The sequence below is a fragment of the Cyanistes caeruleus genome, chromosome 4, assembly GCF_971803275.1.
Source record: "Cyanistes caeruleus chromosome 4, bCyaCae1.hap1.1, whole genome shotgun sequence".
Classification (NCBI taxonomy): domain Eukaryota; kingdom Metazoa; phylum Chordata; class Aves; order Passeriformes; family Paridae; genus Cyanistes; species Cyanistes caeruleus.
Window position 1 is genome coordinate 13,553,994 of NC_141704.1, and position 26,625 is coordinate 13,580,618.

Consider the following 26,625-nt stretch of genomic DNA (forward strand, 5'->3'; position numbering starts at 1 on the left):
TTTCCTGGATCCTGACTACTATTGCTGGCAAACTTCCTCTGAAGCTTCTCTTCTCATTACTGTAGGGACAAGAGATCGCAGACAAGAGCTAAAGATTTTTGGGTCAGTCATAAAGAACAAAACCCCCACACAAGAGAATGCAGCCTGTGTCATTTGTGGCGCATTACAAAATGAGAAGAACCCAGTACCATCTGCCATGGATCCTCCAGTCAAAGGGCAGACTGGGACCTGCTGCTGAATGATCAGCTTTAGCTTTCTTCTATTTAGGAAAGTATCTTTTAAAAGAGATCTGCATTTACTTTGAATTGTTCCTTTCAGGAAGTATTCAAGGAGCAAAACAGCATAGAAAAATTTGCATGAAATACACATTCTTGTGTTCTGTAGTCTGAATGTGTTGTATGATGCTCCTCCAAATATTTCTGGAATCAGTATCTGGCATTTTTTCCATTTGTGAATCCTGACAGATTTGGAAGAATAAAACAGATCCTGGTTGCACACAGCAATGACTTTCTTCTAATATAAGTAATTCCATGGTACAAACAGAAGCATAAAAACTACAGTGCAATGAGTAAAGTTACAGTGTGATCTGCTTTCTCTAAAATTGGTGATATTTAGAGCATGTTAGAGAATACAAGCAGGAGAGGAGTGATACAAGCAAAATACTTTTACATAACCAAAAAAAGGAGGGGAAACCCAACTCCAAATATGAGAACAACTTAAAGATTATTCCAACAAACCCACAAGAACTAAAAATCTGATTCATTTTTGGAAAGTAAAGTCAGTGGTCTTCAACCTTTGCTGGCCATAAGCAACGATGGCAAGAAACGAATACAACTAATATATCAGCCATATTCTGTTTTCTAGGATGTAGTTTTAATTTCTAATGGCTGCTAGAAATAGCAAAGCATCTTATGAACAGTGTTACTTTTTAGCCATACATGAGGAACACTTCTATCAGATGAAACTTCAGCATCTACTGCTACTTCATGATATTAATTTTTTTTTCTGCAGTGGAAAAGATAAACTAAAGATAAAAAAAAAAAAAAAGCATTCAAAATACAAGTATCTCAGAGTATCTCAGATCAAGGCATGAATTGGATAGTAAAGAGGAAATTTAGGATTAGCTTTTGTGACAGGTCTCAGAAAATGCAAGACACCTCACAAAAAGCTGTTTACCTAGCATGTAAAATCACCCTCCTTCAATTCCCTTTTCCTGCAAGGCAGCCCAGCTTCCTATCTCCTCTGCCAGTTCTGAGTGTGTGCACACAAAAATGCAGGTTGCAGTCCAAATTGCTTGCTTTTGGAAAAGGTACTGCAATTGTGAGCATCTTCCCTACAGCATCTCCAAGACAGTTTCCAGATACTTCAAAAAAGGAGCATGAAAATGTACATCGTCCCCAGATTTGCAGAAGAGGGTGCCTGCGAGAGAAAGAACTGCAATCCTCTCTGCAGAGCTGTCGAGCCAATGAACAATTTAAGTCTCATTTGATCTGTAATTGGAACAGGCTCTGCACAGAACAAGAATCTTAATGCCTAGATAAGAGCTGCGGTTTTAGTATTAATGATGATAAAAAGACTGGTTATAAATTTGTACTGCCCATTGAAGTGAGAATTCCTAAATCTAGCAGCTGTAACAAAGTTAATTCTTACACTGGTAAGGAATGAGAAAATACATTCAGCTAAGCAAAGGAATTTAAAAATGGTTTATAAGTGCAAAAAACCTCAGTAGCTGATCACTGCATGTGTCTTGACATATAAATACAGAAATATTTTAGACATGAATGCCAAAAATAATCCCAGGGGAATTCAGCCCTGTAGGGAAAGCTGGGCAGATCTTTTGAACTACCATGGAATTCTCAGTGCAGGGCATCTGCAAAATGTATTTCAGCCTCTGGGAAGAGAAAGAGCAGTCTTGCAATGCACACCATTTTTGCTTTGCAAAGAGAAATAATGACAAACCCCATCTGTTTCTTACAAACATATAAATTATTTTATTTACAAAGCCATGTTACAAAAAAAAAATAATAATAAAGCAAAAAACAAAAAATACAATCGCTCACTAGAGAATATCTCCAGGCCCGGTGTTGAACCATGGCAGTATCAATCAGATACATGTTTGTTCTGGTTTTCCTTTTTTAAACTGTAAGCCATAGAATTTACTATTTACACCTACTTTAGACATTTATTCTGCTTACAATTATCACAAGCATGGAATGAATTCTATTTGATACTGCTAATACATAAAGGTGCAGGACAAAGAATGAAAATACTTAGTGTTACAAAATATGGATTGTAGAAAAGAAATTGGCTGTACAAGTATGGCATTTTTTTTTTTCTTAGAATGATTGGACATGCTTTCTTCAAAAGTCTTCTGGAAAAGGTTCTAAAATCTGTAGTAGGAAAGCACAATATAGCAGGTGCAAATTCATTTCTGTGCAACAACAGTTATTTAATATATCCCATGACTGACCAGCTATGCAAAACCCACAGAGTTTTGTTAAAGTGCCATGGGTCAACAGCATAACAAAATATAAGGTGTAAATAGAAAAATTTCTTTTTTTCTTATTTTTTTTTAAAACAATAGTTCACTGAGAATCAGCAATAATAGAATATGCTGTATAAACTATTCTCTACAAAGGTCGATCAGCACTATTTACAATTGTTACATCGATACAAAAGAAGGCATACAAGTTATCCAAGTCGCTTTTTATGGCTGACGGGCCTATGCATTGCGAATGTGTAACAACCAAAGCTTCTGAGCCTCTATTGCTGGAAACAAATCACAAGGTTTTCAGGCAAATGGGGAAGAAAAAGAACTACGAGTGAATGCTACACTAAGAATGCATTATAGGCTGGTCCAGTTTGTATCCACTTTTTTCCAAGAGTTTACTTCCATTTCATTTTGCAGGCTAAAATTTCAGGTACATTTCATTAAATAATGATTCTTTGATGATGAAAGAACACCACGGGATTTTACTTCGTGCTTAACTTTCCTGAAATGCTCTCAGGTGTAAGCCAGTTGAAAATAAAATTTAAGCAGCATTCAAAGGACAGGCTCCATAATTCAGCTTTCCAATTAAAAGATGCATGGAAACAGCTAAAGCTTTCTAAAACTACAAAATTGCTCCTTCAGTCACTGATTAGCATTATTTCTCAGAAGCAACCACTGAATCTCACAACCACTGTTTTCCCCTCAACAACTAGAAATAGCAGTTCATTGATTACAGAGGATGACTTTGTTACTGAGATTTTTAAAATCCTGCAGTTTTATAACTCAAAATAAATTAAAAAAAAATCAACATAGTACTGCTCCTAAAACTGAACAAGACAAAAATTGTGCAAAAATAACAAAGATATGTACACATTTTTCAGTCTGAAGAAATGTACAATAAAAACATAATTCAAAGAACATTTTAAAAATATAAACATTGCTTAAACTTTCCTAAGTTTCATACTGTTTCTGAAACTATACCGGTCAGTTAGCTCTGAAGTATAGCAAAACATAAATTATTACAAAATTAACACTATAAAAATTTATTTTAAGAATATTTCTAAACTTTTTTCAAAGGGTCTAGCCTTGTTTATAATTGCTTAAACATTTTTAGTCTTAAAATTTGCCTTAACCCTTCTTTTTTTAAAAAAGAAAGTAGTAATAATCTCCCTATTTGCAGTCTCTCGCCTTTCCCCAAGATGTAAATAAACCAGCATATAAGTGCACTTTTAACACTGTAGAAATAAAAATTAACTCCTCTGTACTATTGTTCCAGTACCTAGTATTGGCTTCCTGATTATAAAATCTATATTTTATTAAAAAATTATTCAGTAATCCTATAAGAAACACTGTCAGTGCAATTCTATTAATGCAAGCCAATCTGCTCAACTCCTGTTCTCACAAACCCAAACTGTTCACTGAAGTTATCAAGTGTTGCGTTCTTAAGGGTCTGGAAATCCCCCAAGATATGGGGATTTTACACATTGGGCCCCTGATAACAGTAATTACAGTTTGGTGCAAAATTCTGCTGTGCATTGATTGAAGTATAGATTCCTTAAGAGCCTGATCCTGGAAGAGGCTGAACACCCAGAATTCCCACTGAAATTATTAAATGCTGTAGGTACAGAGCACCAATCAGGATTAGTCCCTAAAGTTGCAGTGCCCCAGCTGTTTGCAAATTACTAAGAAATGCACTCAATTTTTATCCATAGGACAAGCTTAAATACAGAATTACTGTAATTTTTATTTATTGAAAAAATTTGGAGATCCTTTAAATAAATTCAAATCATGATCTGGATTTTTTTTTTTTTTTTGGAATGTCCATTGTGTTCTGGTTAGGAAACAAAGGGAGCATTGCAACGCTAACAGCTTTAAAAGGCATGAAACATAACCAAGCAGAACGTACAGATCAGTGGCAAATACAAGTGGAAAAACTAAACAAATCACTATTACAGTTTTCTGTAAATTTAATTCTCTTTAAAACCACAAATTCATAAAAGATTAAATCCATCTGCAGGACATAGAAAAGAAAAACCCTGTGGAGTAGGGCTGCTGAGAGCTAGAGATTATAGGCTGGTTCCTTTTCCTTGTTATGGAAGAGTCCTTATTCTACCAGTCCGGTTTGATGTCTTCTAAAAGAGAAACCAGAGCCAGGTTCAAAATCACACAATGTCTTTTGGTATAAAACACTTCAATAATGTCTGTGGCTGACAGTACTCAAAGCAGGAATTTTTTTCAAGTCCCTGAACTAAATTTCCTCCCTGTTTACTGACTACATTAGACCTTTAAGAAAAGGAACTGCTTTGAATAAACGGCATATTTCCTTTTGGGACGGTCTGATTTTAGTAAGCTTTGGTGAATCTCATGTTCATTAACTTGGTTATCATTACAAATAAAGAGCAGCAATTAGACGACAACTCTGAAGAATCTTTTCCTCTACACAGCATGTTTTCATGCACAAGGAATCCTCACACAGCATACACGTTGTCACCTTCCCTTAATAAAATGATCTAGTTACTCAGTATTTAAAAACCACCGCATACTGAGGTCTTGAAGTGTTAACACTTTCAGGCACCTAAAAGCACTATGAAGACAAAAAGACTTGATTAGTTAAAAACCTAGAACAAGAATAAAATCTGGAGAAAACAAACTTTTAATACATACAGGCACAAATAGTTTGACTGTAAAACTACTATTCCATTAATTTTTGTTAAAGACCAAGTAGTTTTTTTAGGAAAAAGTAGTATTTCTTTTACTGAAGCAACAATAGTTGGAAAACCAGGCAAGCTTTTATGCATACAATCCCTAGTTCAGGTCTCAAAGAAGGGCAGCAATATTCATATTAAACATTAATTGAGAAGAATCTGTTTGAGTTTAACCTGATGGAGTTTAATGTAATGGGAGCGAGCTGACAGGCCCACAACAATTCTCGTGATCCACCAGTCCCACGGGAGTACCCGAGTGAACTTCAACACATGGAGCAAGTGATCAAAAGGAGCCACTCCTGTGCCATGAGAACAACTACAGGCCACCTTCAGCTCACAGCTCAATAATGAGCACTCAGTTAAGGGTGGCAGGTGACCTTCCCAGCGTTGCTGTGTGTTCTGTCGTTCTGACTGGCTGCTTTGGGAAGGTCAGCGGGAAGCTCTCCCAGGACTGCGCCTGGGCCGTCACAGGTGCAAACAAGGTTGGGTTTACAGCCCAACACCATTTTCCAAATGCCACACTCTCACCCAGCCACTCAACCCTGTGATGAGTTACGGACCCCTCTCCCTTCTCTTGAGAACAACAATCTTCTCCTCCCTTTGGCTCTCCCTCTGCACCAGCAGACAGCTCCACCAGGTTGCCTGGCCAGGGAACACAGCGGAGGCAGTCCAGAGGAACTGCTCCATATGCACATTTAGCTCAGCAGCTACAACTCTGCTTCCAACTGCATTGTTAGAAGTCTGTTGTTGTGATGTATTCATGAAAACTTGCCAGATTTTTCCAACTATAAACCCTGGTGTATAGCAGAGATTGTCTCTGCCTACAGATCTTGCTTCACTTGGACTCCCTGATTATCATGGTTATAGCAACACTAACATTCAAAACAAGAGAGCCCAGCTTCCAGTTTTTACTGACACAACATACACTTGTAGATCCACTTATTGTTACCTAATTATTAACACCTTTATAATGAAATATTACCGTAGTTTAAGATAGATTTTATTTAGAGACTATTCAATTGCTAGATTGGAGATAAACGCTGCCAACAAAGCAGCTCAGATTTGACAGTGACAAGCATTTATTATAACAGGAATCATTATTTGTGGTTCCAAATACTAAAATACTGTGTAAGTTTAAAAAAAAAAAAAAGTTTAATAAAACTTAGTATCAACTTAATTTTTTTTGTATTTGTACTTTCAGCTCCACATTCAACTACCAAACTGACAGAAACATATTTTTAAAAATAAAGAGTTTGTGGAGCTTAAAACTAGTAAACACTTCTATTTTTGATAAAGTTATGAAAACAGGCAGCTGAAAAGCTCTGCAATAATCTCAGTTTACATAGAGCTGACACAAAATGAATGTTTTGTACTCTTAGGTTTTCCCCATGGGATCTAGGCAACACATCCCAACAAGTTTTGCCCCTTGGGTAGCGTGTATGTTATACTAACACAGGAGCAAGACATTAAAACAAAAACAGCTTTGCACTTCAGAACAGTTTGTCACTGGCAGTCAGATGACAGTGCCACACAGGAAAATGCCACTCCCTAGAAGTATGAAGAAACTTTCCACTTTTTTCCCTTTGGAGTAGTTTTCCCACACATATATTGCTCTGCATTCAGCAGTGAAAGAAAAAAAAATAAAATTTACTGTTCATCTCATGATATGAGTGATTCAGAGTATTTTAATTTGGCATACAGTGATGGGTTATCATTACTATTCTTTTCCTGTGTCTACACAGCAGAAACTAAACAGCACAACCATTTGGAGTAACTATTCATACATAATTTAGCCAGAATACATAACAGAATTCTAAGACACTGGCTGTACAGAAAAATCCTCTGAATTGCTTGTGACTATACCTTGCTGAGGTGGGAAACCTTTTCACACTAAAGAACTTTATATTAAATTCATGATAAAGTACTCAAGTTGGAGAGTCAAATAGTAGGGGCCATATTGAAATAAACCAGTGTAGCAGTCCTCCAGACAGATGAGGGCTGGATAAAAAAAGCTGAGTTACAGCATTTATTATCATTATCCAACTCATAGCCTGTTTAAGAAGAACTCACTTTACACATGGGTTAGTTATGCTTTCAGATTAGTTCCTCTGAATAGTCAAGTGCCTTGTCTTCTCTGTCCTGTTTTTGCTCTCCCTTTGCTGCTTTCACTTCTGGCCTGTTTTTAAATGCTGTCCCTCCTGTGCCAGTCTGGGGACTCTGCTGTGCCATCTTGCTCAGCAGAAGTTGGACAGAAAAACCAACAGAGACCTGCTGCTGCTGAACCTCTATCACCAAAGCAACAGCCAGCGAGCAGCACATGAGCCAACCTAAGCCATAACTCAGGTGATGAAAAACAAGCAAAAAAATTTGTAATTCATAATTCTTGGAGGGAAAAACAGCTGGAAAAAAAATTACATGAGAGGAGAAGTCTAGTATTAGTCCACTGAAAGGCAGCTTCTATAAAGAACTGTATTCATAAATTGTATTTTAAGATTTTATAGTATAAAGTGTTTCAAAACTGTTTACAGACTACTTAAGTACACTTTTTATAAAGCAACTTACTTGTCTGTTGTGTACTGGGTTTGATGTACTCGAAGGACTGGATTGTGACAAAGCTACACTGCTATTTTTTCCAATCTGAAAAACATTAATTGAGCAGTATTGAGAGGCACATTTGTCAGTTGAATTCAGATGCTGGTGATGGCCTTCCCTTCCCTATATAATGTGGTACTTATCACATTACATTTGGATCACAGATAGTTTGCTATTGCAAAAGATACGCTTCAGATAGAATCATCATTATCTCTCAGAGCCTGTACACTTTAAATAGTCTTAAAAGGCACATAAATACTGTTACAGGTCAGAAAATAACATACAAAACAGTTGCTGAGGGAATATAAACTGCAACCCCCCCACCTCTCTAGACCGAAATACTGGTTTCTCTGGTTACTGAAGTCACTTAGAGCAGCTGTTCAGAGAGCACTGAGTGCTCCAGGTCATGGGATCCTCCCCAGGAGATCTTCCCCACTCCTGGGGAGCTTAAACCAAGCAGCCAAGCACCAGGGCATGCCCTAAGCTATTCCATTTTTTCCCATATATCATTACTCAATAAAACAAGTATAAATCACAAGAACCAAACTCCAGAGGTTCAAATTTGCATTTCTATCCATTACTGCATCAGAAAATTTCTTTAGAAATGAGTGTAAATTGTAGTACACATACATAACTAAACATACATAACTGAAATACTTAGTGATAATACTGCAATATTCCATCTGCTTGTTTCAATGTTTGTGAGTTTCCAGCACTCTGCAAGAGCAGCTTGTCATAGGTTTTTCTACAATGACCTGTAAACATGGTGTAGATATTTCTCTTGCCATACAAGAAGGGACACAGCTGTTGAGTCAGATGAGTAGTTCTGCAGGGGTTACAAGACTGATAAAAATTAACTATTAACCTGTCTGTAAATGGCAGATGACTGCAGTGTGAATAGTTGTTTACAAAGTCACTGACTTCAAGTAACATAATTTTAATCCTTTGATGGAGAAGTAGCAAGAACCTGTCTCCTAAACAGTGAGAAATGCAGTAGCCAGTTTCGTACTGACTTGGTGGGGCTGTGGCATTGTCTGGCAGGGCCTTCACAAGAGCAGCCTTCTCCTTCCCTTCCACAGAATTGTTTGTTATTCTGCCATTTCATGTACAGAGTGAAAGGTAGCCTCTCTCTTCCTCTCCACACCTGCACTTTTTCACACAGAGATTGTTTGAAACAGTGTTCTCTGTTCACATTCTATCCAGAATAAATGTTTAAAGATTTTATTTACAGCCAGTTTTGAAGGTGCTTCCATGGTGCATGAAAATTAAAAGGATAGGCCTTTGCCTGTCCTGCTCCCTTCAGCTTGTTTTGCCTGTCACAGCTGTTAACATAACAGAGGAAAACATTCTTCAGCTACAAATCTTCACTAAAGATACACAACCTTCTATCTTTCCTGGTCATTCAGAACATCGGGACACACCTGCAAATCTTTCTTCTCTACATACACCATTACAGCACTCATAAACTCCTTCAAAATAAATACATGTCCTCTTTTGAAATGGAGAAACAGTCACACAGACCAAAGAGGTACAGCACTCTGAAATGAAGGAAAGGTTCTCAGATGTCTAGGGTTTTTAATGGGGGGAAACACCATTCCAAAAGTATAAGTGGGAGGCCAAAACCCAAATCCTTTTTTTTTCTCCCCTGAGTCTTTTAAAAATAAAGTGTACTTCAAAACCCAATGGTTAACACTTCTATCTAACCAATGGTCTAACACTATCTATCCAGTGTAGAGTTGAATTATATAAGAAAACTATACCTGAGCCTATCACCTGTTGCTGTGTTCTTAGTCTCTTCAATTTACCCTATTACATGAAGGAACAAGAGCAAGATTTTAAGTTGTGCCATTTTTTTGATTGGGATTTTTACTGTAACTGCATTTCTAGAACACAGCAAGTCAAACAGCACAGCTTAAAAGGGAATTTAAGTATTGTATTATCCAGAGCTCCAAGAAACACATGTAGAGTATGTAATATTATTTGACCCATATGCTTAAATGGGTACAAATTCCATTTATACTGTATTGCATAAATGGTATCCTTGTCACAAAGACAATTAGCTGCCAGCCACACTTCTGAAACACAATTAACCCCAAAGGCCTATTTTTGACTGCTGCTGTAGCTCCAAAAATCAGCAATATAATAGGAAAGTGTGACCAACTTTTACATATATACATACACACACATATATGCATGTATACATATGTATGTATGTATGTAAGTATGCACCTGGTCATATATCTATAACATATATAGATATACACAATACATACATATATGTATAACATGTTTAAATATCTGTATATTGTAACACTCACTACAAATATTTAACCTCTTACTTCAGAAAAAAATATTAGTCAGAATCACATTTTTACAAATATTCAGCAAAGACCTCTGATAGATTTTTTTGTGGTTTATTGACTTCTATTACTGTGCAACACCATGAAATACATCAGGAATTGAAAGAGGAATGACACACAGGAATAGATTTGATCCCAAGGGAGCTCAGAATTTGAACTCAGAACCTCCTCTGTAAGATTTCCTCACACTGCACTAGCTACAGATACAGTCTATGTCCTGTGAAAAGATGTTATAATCCATTTCATATTACCTATATTTGTACCAAAATACCAATTCCTACTTACTTTTTCTTTCCATTTGACACCTTAAACCTCAGGGCAATTTAATCTTTTTGGGCACACATGTTTCAAAATTCAGATTGTGTGACAGTAGAATTTGCAGCAACCTCTGCTGACTTCAGTTACTTGAAGATCAGTTCTGATCGCAGGACACGTTTAAGAGGCTTACAACAGAAAGACAATGCCACTCCCCATTTTAAAAAGCCAAACAATTTATCTCTGTTGCACCTCTGCTGGAAGTAGGAAAGAGAAAATATACCTGCTAGGTCTCTGAGACCTTCAGTCTGTCTTCTATACCAGCTTTAGAATTCATTTATTCCTTTTCTCCTCTCCCATTTCTGCCATATTACTTATGGATTGCTTTGCACTTACCATCTTCTTTTTAAATTCCACTTGTTTTTATGGGCAATATCCTTAGGAAATGACAGCTTCGTGAAAAAAAACCAAACTATTCCTAAGCTACTTTCTCTGGATTCTCTGAGGTATCCTATTTTCTATGGCTTTGTGTTCCATACACCAGGGCCAAGCATTGTTTTGTGTGCACTGCACAGCACTGGGCATGGCAGCAGAATGAAACAGTTGATCATTATAAAGATTGTATTGGCAGTTTTGTCACCAGATCTTACTTCACATATACTTTTGTCCTTACATAGCACCACTGAAAGAGGAGCCAAAGCTCTGTTACTATCAATGAAGCAATGTGTGTAACCTTATCTGCTGCACTGACTTCAATATTCTGTGAATACATGTACACTGAAAAAGGTAACCAAATGTCCACTAAAGGTCATCTGATTAAGATCCCAATTCCTTAATTTTTCCAGTTTCAAACAGGAAACAACATCTGAGGTCAGGCACCTCAGGCTCTCCCCCGGAGAAAGGTAGATGTGATATGAAGAGACTTGCATAACATTAGGAAATGAACCAGCAACAAGTTTGGAAAAGAAATAAACAGTAATTCTGACTCTAATCTTCCTGTTTAAATAACACAATTTATTTCAGAGAGATGAGAATTAAGAAAAAAAAAAATCTAACAATTATTTTTAAAATCTCACAAAAATATTTTGAGAAAGTGTGTATATATATATATATATATATATATATATATATATATATATATATGTATATATAATTTTTTTAACTCTCAGAGCATCTTGCTATGACCGGTACAAAACAAGTAAGTTTCTGTATTAACCTAGAAAGCAAACTGTGTGATGAAAACCCATCTGTGGCATTTTCTTTTCGGAATGTATGAAATATTTCAAGGAAATCAGACATGATCTACAAAAAAATAACTGGAAGAGTCCCTTACCTGCCGAGAGATGGAGCTGCTTGTAGGATCTGGCACCGCAGAAATAAGGTTGGCAGTGCTCTTTCTATGAACACTATTCATACCAGGCATTTTAGTGATTTTACAGGCTTTGCTACTAGAACTAGAGTTTTTACGTTTTTTTCCTTCTGATTTGTCAAAAGAAAGGGGTAGAGAAGACACTGCATTATGTGCTCCCAGGGAGTGGTCCCCTGAGTGGTGCACGAGAGAAGATACAGACAGATTAGAAGAGTCAATACTGCTCACTACCATGCTCATGTGTTTCACTGAGTCTGTTGAACTACTTGACAATGAAGTCCGTCCTGAGGGCTCCGATTTGGCACTGAGTGGGCTTGTTCCATTATTGGTATTGTGCACAGACACACTGTTAAAGGAGGATGTCGCCTGATAGGAGTTCAACGTTGAACTGGGGTTCAGGACACAGTTCTTTTTGTGGGACCCTGAAAATGAAGATGAGGAAGATGTCTGCAAAGATAATGAGGATGATGACGACGATGAAGACGACGACTGCGGCTTTTTCTTTTTGTTACTTGAAGACTCATCACTCCGAGATGACAGGTCTTTCACTTTTGAGGATTTGCTGGTTTTTGTTTTGGATGGCTTGTGGGATGGGGAAGGGATGACTGCTGGCACTGGTGACACAGCTGATGGCGCCTTAAAAGTTGAGTCCATGATACTTAGGCTTGCAGCCATGTGAGGAAAAGCTGTGGTGTGAGACATAATGGAATTTGTCTCTGCCGTTGTCACAAAGGCTGCATTTGATAACATGGCTGATGTCATTATGTAAGAAGAAGTGATTCTTGAACTGATAGGTGTTGAAGGAATATACACCGCACTGGGGTTGCTAAAGGGCTGTAAGACTGATGCTGGAAAAGGAGTGGAGACATGTGCTGCTGGAGAAGGCATGGGACTGTCTGCCGCAGGAGGAATTTTCCTAAATAGAAAAGGGAGGGAAAAAAGAAGAAGAGAGACACATAAAAAATTCCATTCAAACAATGCAGATAGGAAATAATTTCCATTAATTTATTCAAAAAGGCAAACCTAGTTTGTTACAATTTTGATTCCTATTTTATTCTATTAATCATTAATGTGTAATGCACAGTATTACAATTTAAACACATTATTACAAATTTAATTTCCTTTTTCCTTCTCTTATTTTACTAAACAATTAAAAAATGCAAATAAATGCCTGACAGTGGCATCTATACATATCCTAATCACCCTGTTTCATTAATTGCATATGCTTTGCTTCAAAGCTCAAGTTGTGGAACAGTTTCAATATCAACCTAAACTCATAAGTTAGATTTCATTAAGGTAGTAAATGTGACAGTCTGAGGGGTTGTGAAGCACTTAATCATTGAGCATAAAGAGGAAAGATCATCCCTTACCAAATGCAGTGCTATTCCCAACAGCTCATTTGAGCTCTGGTTAGATGGCATTAAACAAGTAAATTATTGATTAACTTTCACTGATATCGAAAAAATGACAAAATATTAAACAGAGCTTGGTAAGCTTTATAAAAAGCTGAATACTCTTTTGAGAAGAAAGTATGATAGTATTACCTGTGAAATTAGTAAGGTGTATTCAAATTCCTTTCCATTCAGCCATCATCTATTATTTTATCTAATGTGGTGCTATCAAAGAAGCAGACCTTCCTAATGTCTCTTGGAAAACTATTATGTGAGCTTTTCCCATTATTTAGACTTAAATTTAATTCCCAGTTTAATCCTATTTCTCTTTTCTGAGAAGTTGTACAGCCCCATAACTCTGCCCTTGTTATCCTCACTACTGACGCCTTTCCCATTTTTAAAGGTTTACTCTTGCCATCACAGAAGTATGACAAAAGAGCAGCCCTGGGTGTGCTCTTTTATCATAAATCAAATCCTAATTACAAGTGTTCTCTCCAGGTATTCCTCTTGTGGAGACTGTTGGACAGAACACTGTTTATGGCACAGTTACATAAGGGATTACACACAGTCCATGCTGCCAGAAGTGAGGAAGTCCTACTGCTTGCCACTTGCAATGCAAACAAAGCTGCTTATCAGAGCTGTCCTTCAGGTTTCTTTTAAAGAAGGGCCAACAATTCCTACCCACCTTTGCAAAGTAGTTTGAGAATAAGGGATTTAAGTACTTTGTTAATGTTACAGTTCTGAGAACATGGCCCTGCATCCCTGTACCTCTGGCCACAGCTGCAGAGCTATAGAATAGCAGCCTCACATCCAGGTCTGGGGAACACAGGGAAAGTCCAGAGGAGGGTTGAGGACAGCAGAGGAATAAAACAGGGGTTAGGCACTGTCAGCTTCCTGTGTTACACAGACAAGTGAGTATGGCTGGAGCTCATCAAGGTATTAGAGATTATATAAACAGCTAAAATTTGGGAAAACTTTTAAAATCAGATTTAGTGGGAGCAGGATAAGGCCTGTTTACTTCTGGTATCAAATGACTACTACAGAGGTTTGTTTTCTGTACTAGTTTGTACTAGTGGTGGTACATGTTTTTTCAGATGCCCAAGAATCTTTTCTCCTGACAAACAAAGCCAATAGGTAACTAATTTTAATCTTCCTGTATAAGGAAACTAAAATATTTTCATTTGTGGAAGGTGACAGACACTAGTTTACAAATTTACAAAGCAGATTGAACATGATCAGTCTCTGAACAGAAATGAAACTGGCCCTTTTATGGCAGAACCAACCATTTCTAAACTCTATCTCCTAGCACAATGTCACTATTATCATTAAGTTACCAGGTTAGTCAGACAAGCCAAGCTTTAGTGCTTAAAATATATATATATTTAAATGAAAATCAAACCTTGTTTATCTAATGGCTGGCATCCAATGAATGTAACACAGTCCTGATAATAAACAGTGACATGAAACACTGCACTTTAGCATCATTACATTGGAAGAATGCATATTCTGTAGCAGAATACCCCCAAAAAATCAATCTATCTGTAGATGCCATGAACTGTTAATTACTTTTTTTTTTAAAGAATTAATATCTATTTTAGAAATGCAGTCTATTTCAATGGATCTGTGTAGTCAAAGCCTACAGTGCTTGGAAGCTGCATATGTGACAGAGAAGTGCTTCAACAGTGAGTAATAATCAAACTTTTAAGACCCCAAAGGCAGTAAGGGCACTATGGATTAAAAACCTATCATATTCCATCTAATGCACAGACAGATGTGCACCAAGTTCCTTATCATACAACTCATGAGCCTTGCACAGCAAAGCCTGAATGGGTGATACAGGTGCATGATAAAGGCATAAAATTCTAAGCAAAATCAGGATTCTTAAGGACTAGAAAGAGTCCTAGATCTGGCTGAAATTTACATTGGACTAGGACATTGTTCTGTTGGGCTGTATATTCCTTAACAGAAAAGAGAAGATTTGTACACATGTTACTGCTATACCTTAATACAGATGTAATTTTACAAATGGAGTAAATGTCCCATGGAGTGTTTAATTCAGAAATTTTAAGGAATTAAAAAAATAAATCACCCACCAAGAAAAAAAAAAAAAAAAAAAAAAGAAGTGTAAAAATCACACTTACTTCCACATCTGTGAGTTCAAGTGTTTTTCTACCATGGAGTTCAGTGCGAATCGAAAATGGTCCCATCTTCTGTCAAAGACATAGTACCCTCTTCCCATTAAGCGACTGCCATATGAACAGAACTGAAAGAAAAAGTATTTCAATGTTGCTTATAAAAATTTATTTCTACATGATGAAATATTTATTGGTAGACCAAGGAACACCATTGTAATTTGCATCATGCATATAAAACTTTTAAAATGTGGTTTTCATTATCTACAGCATAAATAATTTTTTTAAGAATTATGAAATATGTGCATATTTCAGCTTAGTGTAAAGTATATTTCATACTTCATTAACGCATCAGTGCCAGAGAAAGAATGTAACTGTTGAGGTACTTTCAAAGAAAAAATTCTTACTGCCTCAGAAAGACAAGTTACACTGTTCTGTGTGTCTTAAATCTCATAATTGCATGACAGCAATAAAAATATAACTGAAGTGGAAAAAAGTGCAATGGGAACATCTTTAGTATCTACTTAATAAACAAATCCCTGACATTTCAGTAAAAATGTAAATTATCATCCATGGCATCTGTGCTACAACAGAACATGGGCTACACTCTTGACAGTGCATGAAAATCTACTGGAGGAGTAGTGTTTTGAAAATTCTGCAGAGTTCAGGAGTACCTGCACCACCTCCTCTAGAGAACCTCTTGAAAAGTCCTACTACACTGAAATGTTACAATCAGGAATCTGCTCTCGGTTCAGCACACTCTGAATCTACATGATGCAGAGAACTACTGCAATGTATTTGTAGGAGAGAACTCTGTTACAAATCATCCTCAAAAAACAAGACAACTCTCCATCATACAAGGGACACAGTCACATCAATTATGGCTGACAGCAGAAGCACTGATGCAGTAGAAGAGCATCCATTCAAAGCATTCGTCAGCTTAATGGACAGCAAGTGGTGACTGCAACTGTTCATTTTAACTCTGTTTCATGACAAGGTTAAATAGGTTAATTAAAATCACCACCTATGCTGACAAACTAGCCTTACCTCCCAGCAAGCTACCACTAACACCAAGTACCACCAAGAGGCAATTTAAGTAGCTACTGACCTTCCCCCTGATCAGTTTTTACCACCTGGCCAGGAGAAGGATGTTGTAAGGAAAAGAGTCTACTCAAATATGAAATTCAGTAATTAACATAAACTAGGTGTGATTGACACTATCTTTTCTGACTTCACACTGATATGGACTAAGAACTGGTTTCACTACCAGTAACTGCTTCAGTTGAGAGATGTTAAGATTTCAGAGAACAGATGAGTCAGTGGGTTTGCCTTGAAACCGAACTAGGATCCTAAACCAAAATGGCTATTGACAGCCACGCCTCACTGCTGAGGCATGTACAAGAACTGGCTGCACTTAGATTATTTTTTGAATTGTGTGGGCACCCATGCAGTGAACCTTTAGTTTTTAATTCATAGAGAAGCAGTCAGCAAAACCAAAGTAGCATGCCATAGTACCAAGGAAACAGGAGGTTTCTGCATATCATACTATTGTGTGGACTACAGTAATTCTCATTTTCTCTGTAAGAACCAAATACAGGATTTCATCTGACAGTCATTTAATGTTTGGGTCATACTTTTTCCTGGTGTCTGACAGGAGCAAGTTCTCCTTTGCTCTAGGGAATACAAACAATGATACCAGATATCACAGTGTTTATTCTGCATATTATACGGAAAACATGCAAGTGTATTCTTTGACTCAATTTTTATGAGAACCACCTCCTAAGAACTTCAAGAGTTCTTCCACTGCTTCTTGCTTTGAACAGTGTAAACAAATTCACACTGCAGAGATAATACCACAAAGCACCTTTTACTACTTACAATGAATTTCTCACTAACACAGGAGAAAGACAAAACCAGCTGCTCAAACACATACTTGAGCCACCACCAGAGCCTTTTCATTTTGAGATGAATGAAGCAATAGTTTCAAAGTCCACATACCCTCACATAAAAGACATTTAATTACTGCTTTAAAGCAGACTACAGAAATGAATGGAGCACTGTACTAGCCTTCTGCCACCAATTGCAAGGCACAGTTTTGTAAGAACTGCAACAACCAAGAGAATATCTGCTCATGTCACATTTAAAGCAATGCAACTTTCCTCCATTTAGCAGAGCTACATCCAATTTGAGGTCTATTGAGAGGACAATCTAAAAATAGAACTTCTGATTTTCTGCTGCCTATCTTGTCCTACATCAATGTATCATGTGTACTGACCAGTGGTCTCCTCCTACCTTATCCCATCCTTTCCCTTTTCTATTAAATGTATTTTTTCTCTTTAGAACAGTTTTCAGAATGTAACTTCTTCATTCCTTACCTTCTTGCTAAATTACTTATTTGTTCTCCCCTCCCTAATTATGCAAGAACAATGGCAAGGCATGCCAGACTGACACATACCCCAAGAGGTCTGGGATGGTGTCCAGAAAAATGACAGTCTAATTTCTCAGATTCTTCAGCTCCATCCGCTTCTCCTTCATCACTGGACAATCTGCTTGTGATATCTCCTCCCATGGAAGGCAGTGGCAGTTCTGGTACATACCCACTGTGGTTTGAAGAACTGTTGCTGTTTATGCTATTTGCAGATGAAGGTCTAGAAGGAGAACATATATTTAAATCATCAGCATTCAAAGGCTCTACAAACCTACCTGCTGGCATCAAGCATCAAAGCAAATGATGCCAGAAATTATCAGTGTCAACAAGGAGAATAAAAGACACAGAATAGCTGACATTTGGTCTTGTCAGAAATATATTGTGGGGTTGTCATCAAGTTAATGTTAACAGAAACACCTGTCTATCACCTGAAATTTTAAATTTGTCATGAAGCTGGATTTCAGATCTTAAGAGAGACACGGAATACTTAAAGCACATGTATATAAAATCTTCTTACACTGAACCATTACTCTGCTACCTGTTTAATCCTAAAGGTCCATTTATAAAAATCCTACTAAAATTAGTGTACTAAATATAGGAGTGTTTAGCTGGCCCCCTCTACAGGTAGATTAGTGAGTGAAGTAACTGGGAGAACTCCTCACAGCATTTTTTACCTTTGTCTAAAATGCAATAAAACAAAGTAGGAATGTCCTTGCATGACAGGGTATGATGGTGCCTTGCCTTTCAAAACTAGTTTGAAAAAAGATTAGATTAGAAGTGGGGGTGGAAAAGGTTCTCAATTACAGTACAACCAAGTACGTATGGAGAGTTCTGAGGCTGGAGAAGATGTCCACACTGGGCAAAATCCTCCTTCAGTCTCATGAATTCATGCTCTCAGGACAGTGCAGTGCCCGAGCCTGCAGACAGGAGCCCTGTCCTGACCTGTGCAGGGATTGCTCACCGATTGGCACAGCCCAAGCTGCAGCTGCTGTCGCCTGGGCTGTGCCAGTGCTCTGCAGCCCCCGAGTGCCTGGCTGAGCCCCCACGGTGGCCCTGGCAGGCTGTGCCACCGGCAGCAGCAGAGCTGCAGCTTGCTGGCCCCCACAGAGAGGCCACAAGGCTTCCATGGCTGCTCTGAAACCAGGCAGGACAACCCAAGAGACGCTGCAGCTGAAACAGAAATGCAGACTGTACGAACAACATCTGACTGCTAAAATCCTCCTCCTTGACTACTACCTCTGCAATTTCTGCAGCTGACTCTCATGGAATTGCACTCCAGTTTTGATACTTTGACTGTAATACCTACTAAACCCCATTTCTACCTGTCTGTCTATCTGTGCTCCTCTCTATGGAAGGACAGTATAAGGTCACTGTTTTTCCAAGAATTAAGCAGAGAAACACCAACTCATGTGTGGGTGTTCTCTCATTGTCTTTTCACTAAAACCCTGCAAGGCCCACCTCTGCCATCACAGGATTGAAACTTCATTCAGGCTTGGTGGCCACACAGAGAACATTGGAAACAGCTGTCTCTGTAAGACCCAAGATAGTAAATACAAGAAGTATCTCTTTCAAATAGGGACTCTCATAGTAGGAAAGTCCCAAAATGAACACCCAATCCTGACTAAGGTTTCTGCAAAGAAATGAATAATGAAAAAATATAAATATGAACAAAGCCAACTGATTTAGCTCTATGCACACCAGCCAAAATGAGTACCAAAAAAACCCACAAATAAACAAAATACATGGGAAGTTTTCCAGAGGATAATTAGAATTCAGTAGATCAAATACCTTACTCTGTTTTTTGCAAAAGGATGCCTTCAGAAATTTTCATTGTCTTTCTGAAGACTGTTTTTGTCCTTTCTAAGAAAAATCTTCAAAATAAGGGAAGACATGCTATGGATGGTTTCATATCAATGGTTTTAAATCAACACTAAATTATACCCTTTTTTACAATTCCATTGATGCAATTCGCAAAGTATTTTTGGAGAAAAATTTTATATAAATGTGCAGAATTTTACCACTAATACCTACACTGATTGATGTAAACAGACTTTTCTCAATTCCCAGTTGTGACCAAATGATTTGAATATAATCTTTATTAATTATTATTGACCATTTTAGGAAAAAAATGCAGTTAGTCTGAGATTCTGAGCCAAAGGTGGACACTATTCCTTTCCTCATTCCCAATTAGATTACAGGCTACCATGGACAGAGTTCAATTAACATAAGCTAGCAGAAATTCTTATATTAATATGTTTTATTGTGCAATAGCCTAAAAAAGTATTAAATGCTTATAAAATGAGTTATATGAAAGTCTAAGAAATTTCTTACAGCACCTTCAGAACACTCCACACTGCAGAACTGCTTACCTTGGAAGTACAGAATTTGGTGGTCTAGATTTTGCAGGAGATGTTACTTTAGATTCTTGCCCAGAGTTCACTGAGGATCCTGACAGAGAGTCTTGTGCTGGTGTGGGCTGGCTCTGATAGTTTTCCCTTGCAGATGGTGGATGCTCTTTGTCTTTTGCGACTTCTTTTTCCCTGGATCGAGCTTTGTGTTCAGCTAGAAGGATGTCAAACTGTTTTTTACGGCCTGGAACTGCTCGTCGATGATTAAGTGAATGAGTCTAAAAATAGGGTGGTTAAAAAGCATTTGTGTGTGCATGACATTGTTTATGAGTCCTCTATACTTCTGATACACCACTAGTCTAAAAGATAAAATCTACTTCAAACAACTTTAGCCACAGTTATGGAAATAAAGCTCCTAATCCACATTATCTTTGATAATTTATAAAGTCATTCTTAAATGCCAACATCAAGGCTAAAATTACTTTTTGCAATGATTTTTATATAATAGACACTAGTGACTTACCTTTTCCAAGATGGAAAACAGAATTCCAGTAATTTTAAGATATTAAGAAAATCATTGTAGCTTTTAACTTACAATGAAAACTGATTTCATCGGATTGAAAAACATGAATATATTTTAAAGCAAATTTAGCTGATCATCTCTACTGACAGGCAGCACATACACATACAAATGTTCATCAGAAATGTCTCACATTGCAGCTACTTTTTGACACAGGATTTATTACTATCACAAGGGCAGCCTCCAAGTAATTTATTATACACAAATATGGTAATTTTTTAACTAAAAAATTACTATACTTCAACGTTGTTGCACACATGAACCAAAAAAGAAGCATTTAAAATAACACTTGGGTTTCTACATGAAACATTAATGCTTTTTGCATAATAAAATGACAAGAAAAAAATCTTTTTAGAAATATCAGCGGAATAATGCAGATGCTCTGATTCAAAGAAACAGAATTACACAAAAGAATTACCTGAAGACAGCGCCTGAATACCATACCCATTGTCTGTAAGACAGGAGCAGGTATGACCTCTCAAACTACTGTGGTAGGATTTAAACTATAACAAAGCATCTGATATTTTATCTTCTAAGAAAAATACCTTGCAGGTGAGCGATCTTGTGCAAGGTTTCTTTGTTTCAGGATCCAGTACTCCACAGTGCTTATTTGGGTCAAATTCTCTTTCTGTTTGATGGGAGAATGGGAAATGAGAAAAAAATAGATTATTACAGAAGTTTTAACTAGAGTAGCTTATAAATTTGCCTGTTAGAAATTAATTTAATCAGGCTCAGCCTGAACCACTGATCCCATAACAGTGCTATGTGCATCACGCTTATAGCTGTGCATTGTTTTGTCCTTGCATGTTTAAAACCATTTAGAGCAGGATTTCAGCCAAAGACTTCATGGAAATAAGTCTGCTCACAGTAGAGTGGCCCAAACAAAGGACCAAACCAAATCCCTGTGACATCAGTTCTCTCCCTAACTCTGGCTGCCTCAAAGCATTTGCAGCTCTGGCTCCAGAGATGGGCTAAGACACAAATGGTATTACAAGTGCTTTAAACAACTGGTGGCATTTTTAAAAATAAAATTTATCTAAATCTGTTCCCTACATTTTTATAAAAATACCATGTATGTTAGCTTTTATTTCCCGATGTGAAGGAAGGGATGGAATTAAAAGTTTGCAGAGATTATGAAAAAGGCATTTACTTGAGTTCTACTCATGATTAACATTAAAAGGGCATTAATATTTAATATGCTGTATCTGCATATTTAATTTCATTAATATTTTAGTATTTCTATACCATAGACAGCGTCACCTCCTTTAGGTTATGTTAATACAATTTTACAGTTTGTGCTATGAGCTGTAACAAAACTATGGATCTACACTTGCTAGTTTATGCCATCAAAATCCTCTACCATTACCTTCATACACCTTGACAAATTATGGTGCAATTGCCAGACTGGTTTGCTTTTGTCTGGTAGGGGAATATAAACTATTTGCCAAACCCTGTTTTAACTACACAGTGGTGCTACATTCAGATATATTAAATATCCTGTACTCAAATACAACATTTAATCAGAGGATTTAAACATTCTTTATAAGCAGACAAATGGGAGCTAAGAAGACAGGGATTCACAGCTGTGTTACAATGTTATGACAGCATCACAGCATGTACAACAGCTGGAATAAGAAAAGTAAGGACAAGTAGCGTAATGTTAAACAGCAACTAGCCTTCAGATATCACAGTTTCTAGCAGTTTTATGTATCCTGCTATCTAAACTATTAGCAGAGCCATACAAAAAAGTGAGCTTGGAAAAAGCAGCTAGTACAGGTTTTTTTTTTTGTGAAATCTACAAAGGGACTGAAATATGTTATAGGTAGTTGTAGTTTCTTTGGCATTTACAACACAACAGAAACACAAAGTAACTGTGTATGACTCAATATAATAACTATTTTTTTCTACTTAATAGATGAAAACACATGTTCATGAATTAAAGGAGTAAGTTACTCCTGCAATTTGAGTGTAAGATGTTCCTATTTTACAGTTTCCTGAATGACCCACCTTAAACCTTCAATGCAAATTGAAAAAACTAAAGAGAAAATATGAGCTAATAAATAAGCCTTCAAATGAAAAGTCCTGAAGGCAATTATAAGGCTATGGAATGTGTTCTGAAAGTCACCAAGCAAGGACTGTTGTGGATCAAAAAGGGAACACTTCAAATTTCAAAAGTGCTCCAGATTGGTACTAGTCAATAAATGGCCCAACCGACTAACACTTGTAGGATTGATTATAGCAAAGCCAGTCATTAGGAAAACATATACAGATAAAATCAATATAAGGAGCTACAGGAGGAAAGAGTGGAAGCCTCTGCCATTGACCAAACAACAAAATATTATGGTTTCCCTGAGAAAGAGAAAATATTGAACAAACAGGAAACCACTTCTCCTGGCTGAAGCATTTATGGCTGCTCCAGAGAAATCATGACCATCTAATTGCCAGCTACAGACATGCCTGACTGGGGCAACACACTACAAAAAACTTACGACCTTCTTATCATCTAAAATGCAGCTTCTGACTATTGTGCTAGGAAATGTGGAGTGTGGCAAGCCCCAGACCCCTGTGCACAGGCACAGCTTGAGAAAGCTGTTTTTCTGGAATGGATTCTACTTCTTCATGTTCAGTGGATAAAGTGAAGAGCACTTGTTATAACCTCACCAAGAGAAGAGCAAGGGCCAAAACGGAACTGTCATAAACTTCTGTTTGCAACAGAACAGTTTTACTTGGCGTAAGCTGGGCATCTGCATTCTTTAACATCATCCCAAAGAGAACAAGAACTGAGGAAGGTTTAGGGGAAAAAAAAAAGTTTTTTGCAGTTGCTACTAGGAAACACTGATCCACTTATGCTGGGCAGCTACAGACTGTCTTTTGTGGTTCCACAAGCTGTTTCCTCTCTCTCAACAAGGACAGTGCTCCTGAAAAGAGGGCAGGTTGATTCATCACACAAACAACCATCAGGTCTCAGCAAAGAAAAAAAAACAAACTTCAATCACAATCAGGGAAATGGTGTGAGACAGTAGAGGTTGTTAAAAAGGGAAGGAAACAGATGCAAACTGGCCAAACTTATTAGGGAGCTTAAAAAATTAACATCTGTCCAGCTCTAGGGCAGTGGACCGAGGGAAATCTAAATCCCTTAGCTGAAGTTTCATCTTCTTCACATGAAATGCATGAAATTATGGGATATCTTAAATATCTCATTGACCTTCCAAGATCTTTTTCCCAGCCTTTGCACAGTCCTGTATAATAATGGAGAGGAATACATCATAGTGACACACAATCTACAGGCAATTCATCTCCAGTGCTCTCAGGACTTCTACAATTTGTCTATAATCCCTAAATTACTGCATTGTTGCATCAATACTCAAGGCAATGGAAGTAAGACTGAACAGATCACAAATCTGACCATGACAGAGAAGCTTTAAAAAGTCTCAGTTCTGTGTTTTTGTTAGTCATAAAAAGGTAAACACCAGCCTATCCAGGTGCTCAATCAGTCCTGTGCAGAAATTTCCACCATAGCCTAGAGACACTGAAAGTCAGAGCCTAGAGAAAGAACAGTGCCAGAGCCACCTCCACAGAAAAAGTCAGCAAGCTGTAGGAAGCTACAGAACTGATTCTCCTTTATGAACACATTTCTGCAAGCACTTGCACAAAAATGTACAAGTATCACTCTCAGCCCTGCAGTGTTAAGTGGTGACATGAGGAAAACCGCTAACAGTTTCAACTGCTCAAGGAGGAATTCTGAATTGATTAACTAAATTAGCTAAATTCAGCATCTAAACCATTACAGGAAATAGTAGGTTAAAGGGAAGCAATATTCTAAATTAACTGTAAAATATAGAGAGTTTTTTATTAGAATAATACATTGGATTTTAAAAAGGGAAATGTAAGGGTTAAAGCCTAATCTTAAACTACTCTCTTGTAATATTTTTTTCATGTTGTGAAAGCTATAAATGAACAACAGTTCTGTTTTCTTATATGCCACCTTTAACTAGTTAAGAAAGCAATCAGTGTACTGAATCTTTTCAGGCAATGGCATTGTTCCATGCCCAACACAGCCCTAGCAAACACCTCACACTGGTCTGAAATCCAGCCAAGGTAGCAGTACCATAGGCTAACTGCCAAATCTGAGAAAACGAAAAAAATAAACCTGATATTCAGGCAAAAAATAGGACACAGTCATTAACTGGAAATGAAAGCATTTATCTAGTACAACTTATACTGGTTCATAACTAGTGCACATTTAGAAATCATGTGAACTAACTTTGTGCCAAAGTGACGATCTAATGCGGATCATGCTGCCATTAGCAAAATTAGCCTTTCAGTACACACAAGAAGTTCCTGCCCGAGTCACAAAGTACTGCCAGCTGATGAATAGACCTTGCACAGCTTCTTCAGCCATAAACTTGAGTCAGTTACTTTTGCTTTAAAAAAAGACCCATAAAATAAAAACCCCCAAAACACTTTGTTTCCTTTCATTCAGAGCAAAAATCTGGTTTCTGCCTTCAGGGGCAAATTCTCTCCTCACTGCCCAGCAGCTGGCATGGGTCACCTCTAGGGAACTCCACGTGGATGGCAACGTTTCTAACAGAGCCTCTGCCCACCCACAATGTGGTGTTCTGTGCTTTGGTGGCAGGTTTGGACAGGACCTACATCCTCAAAATTACCCTGTCGAAGGCCATCCAGGGTGTTTCCCATTTAATGTCATTTTCTCAACTCCACTGTCCTGTCTTCCTGAAAAAGATCAAGACCCTCATGCTAAAAACATTGGCACTCATATATGAATTCCATGGGGGGAGGAGTAAAGGGAAATTATGAATTTTAACACTTCCCCAGCACTTCCCGTATCTCCTTAAGAATTTTCTCATATCTAAAACAAATTAAAAAAACTGAGTCTTTAAAAAATCATGACTTGGAGGGTAAACCAATATCTTAAGCCTGTTCAACTTGATCACGATTGAACTAAAGTCACCCAACCAAGGCACATTGTCCTTCATTGTAAACAGACTCAAATCCCATAATGGCTTGAAGAAGTCTTCTGCTTTTCTGTTTTAATGAATTTACTTCCTTAAAAATTTGTATTTTTACAAAATAAAATACAATATAAAATTTGGCCTGTTGACCAGTAATTTCAAGCTAAACAGAATGTGTACTTTGAAAAGACTTTACACATGCTAAGAGTGTGAAAGTTTTCATTTTCATACATGCAACCAGGCATCTTACAGCAAAAAAAGCAAGCCAAACCCAACATTTTATTAGCTGCATTATGAGCTATAGAAGCATTAACAAAGAACAACAGACTACCACAAAAGGTGAACTACAACATCACTTACCTGAAAGTCTTTTGTAAGGCTTGTTACTGCTTTTAGTGCCATTTTGGTGTTTCTTGTCTATTGATGGAGCTACAATTCCTTTGCCGTTCAGAATCTTTTCTGGTGATGGTGGCACTGGCTTGGATGTCAAACCAGATTTAACCAAAGTTGGAGCAGGTATGGTGGATGAAGAAGCTGAGGAGGAAGTGATGGTGGTAGTGGTTGCAGAATTCATTTTAACATTGGCACCATCTGCCTTCACTAGGTTAGGAATTTTCTCTAGACTGACTACTGGAACAGGAACGCTGCAAGATCAAAGGAAAATATTCATGTGGTATTTTCCGCAGCACAGATTTAGGGTTACTTAATCCCTTTCCACAGATACAAAAATTTCAATGCAAGTGACACAGTATCTCAAGACCAGACTAAAATGAAATACTTGGTACCAGTATTGACTAATTTTGTTCAATCAAGTATATACAAAGCCAGGCATCTGTTAAGCCTGTAGAGAATTATGAAAATGAACCTTTGTATTTTTTTTTAAGATCCAATCCCCTACTATTTATAAGTAAAATCAGTATTTGGTACTAAGCAAAACATACCCCTTACAAATACAGTCTCATGCCTTTAACACAAGCACATACCAGATATGTGTATGCTGT

General features: G+C 37.4%; 1 protein-coding gene across 9 annotated transcripts in view; it reads right to left on the minus strand.

Annotated features, from left to right (window-relative positions):
* Positions 1-1,967: 1,967 nt before the first annotated feature.
* The window catches only part of ATXN7L1 (ataxin 7 like 1), a 113,275-nt gene continuing 88,617 nt past the window's right edge, over positions 1,968-26,625 (minus strand). For 5 of the 9 annotated variants that reach the window (XM_086886727.1, XM_086886729.1, XM_023918934.2 and 2 more), the window contains 8 exons: positions 25,985-26,268; positions 21,197-21,279; positions 20,093-20,349; positions 17,751-17,943; positions 15,305-15,426; positions 11,737-12,688; positions 7,759-7,833; positions 1,968-4,623 (listed from right to left, as the gene is read on the minus strand). In XM_086886727.1, the coding sequence (XP_086742853.1) occupies positions 4,582-4,623; positions 7,759-7,833; positions 11,737-12,688; positions 15,305-15,426; positions 17,751-17,943; positions 20,093-20,349; positions 21,197-21,279; positions 25,985-26,268 (2,008 nt within the window). In that variant the 3' untranslated portion in view covers positions 1,968-4,581. Of the gene's footprint in view, positions 5,076-7,758; positions 7,834-11,736; positions 12,689-15,304; positions 15,427-17,750; positions 17,944-20,092; positions 20,350-21,196; positions 21,280-25,984; positions 26,269-26,625 lie in introns of all 9 variants that reach the window. The other 4 variants (XM_086886728.1, XM_086886730.1, XM_086886733.1 and 1 more) reach the window with 2 other exon arrangements.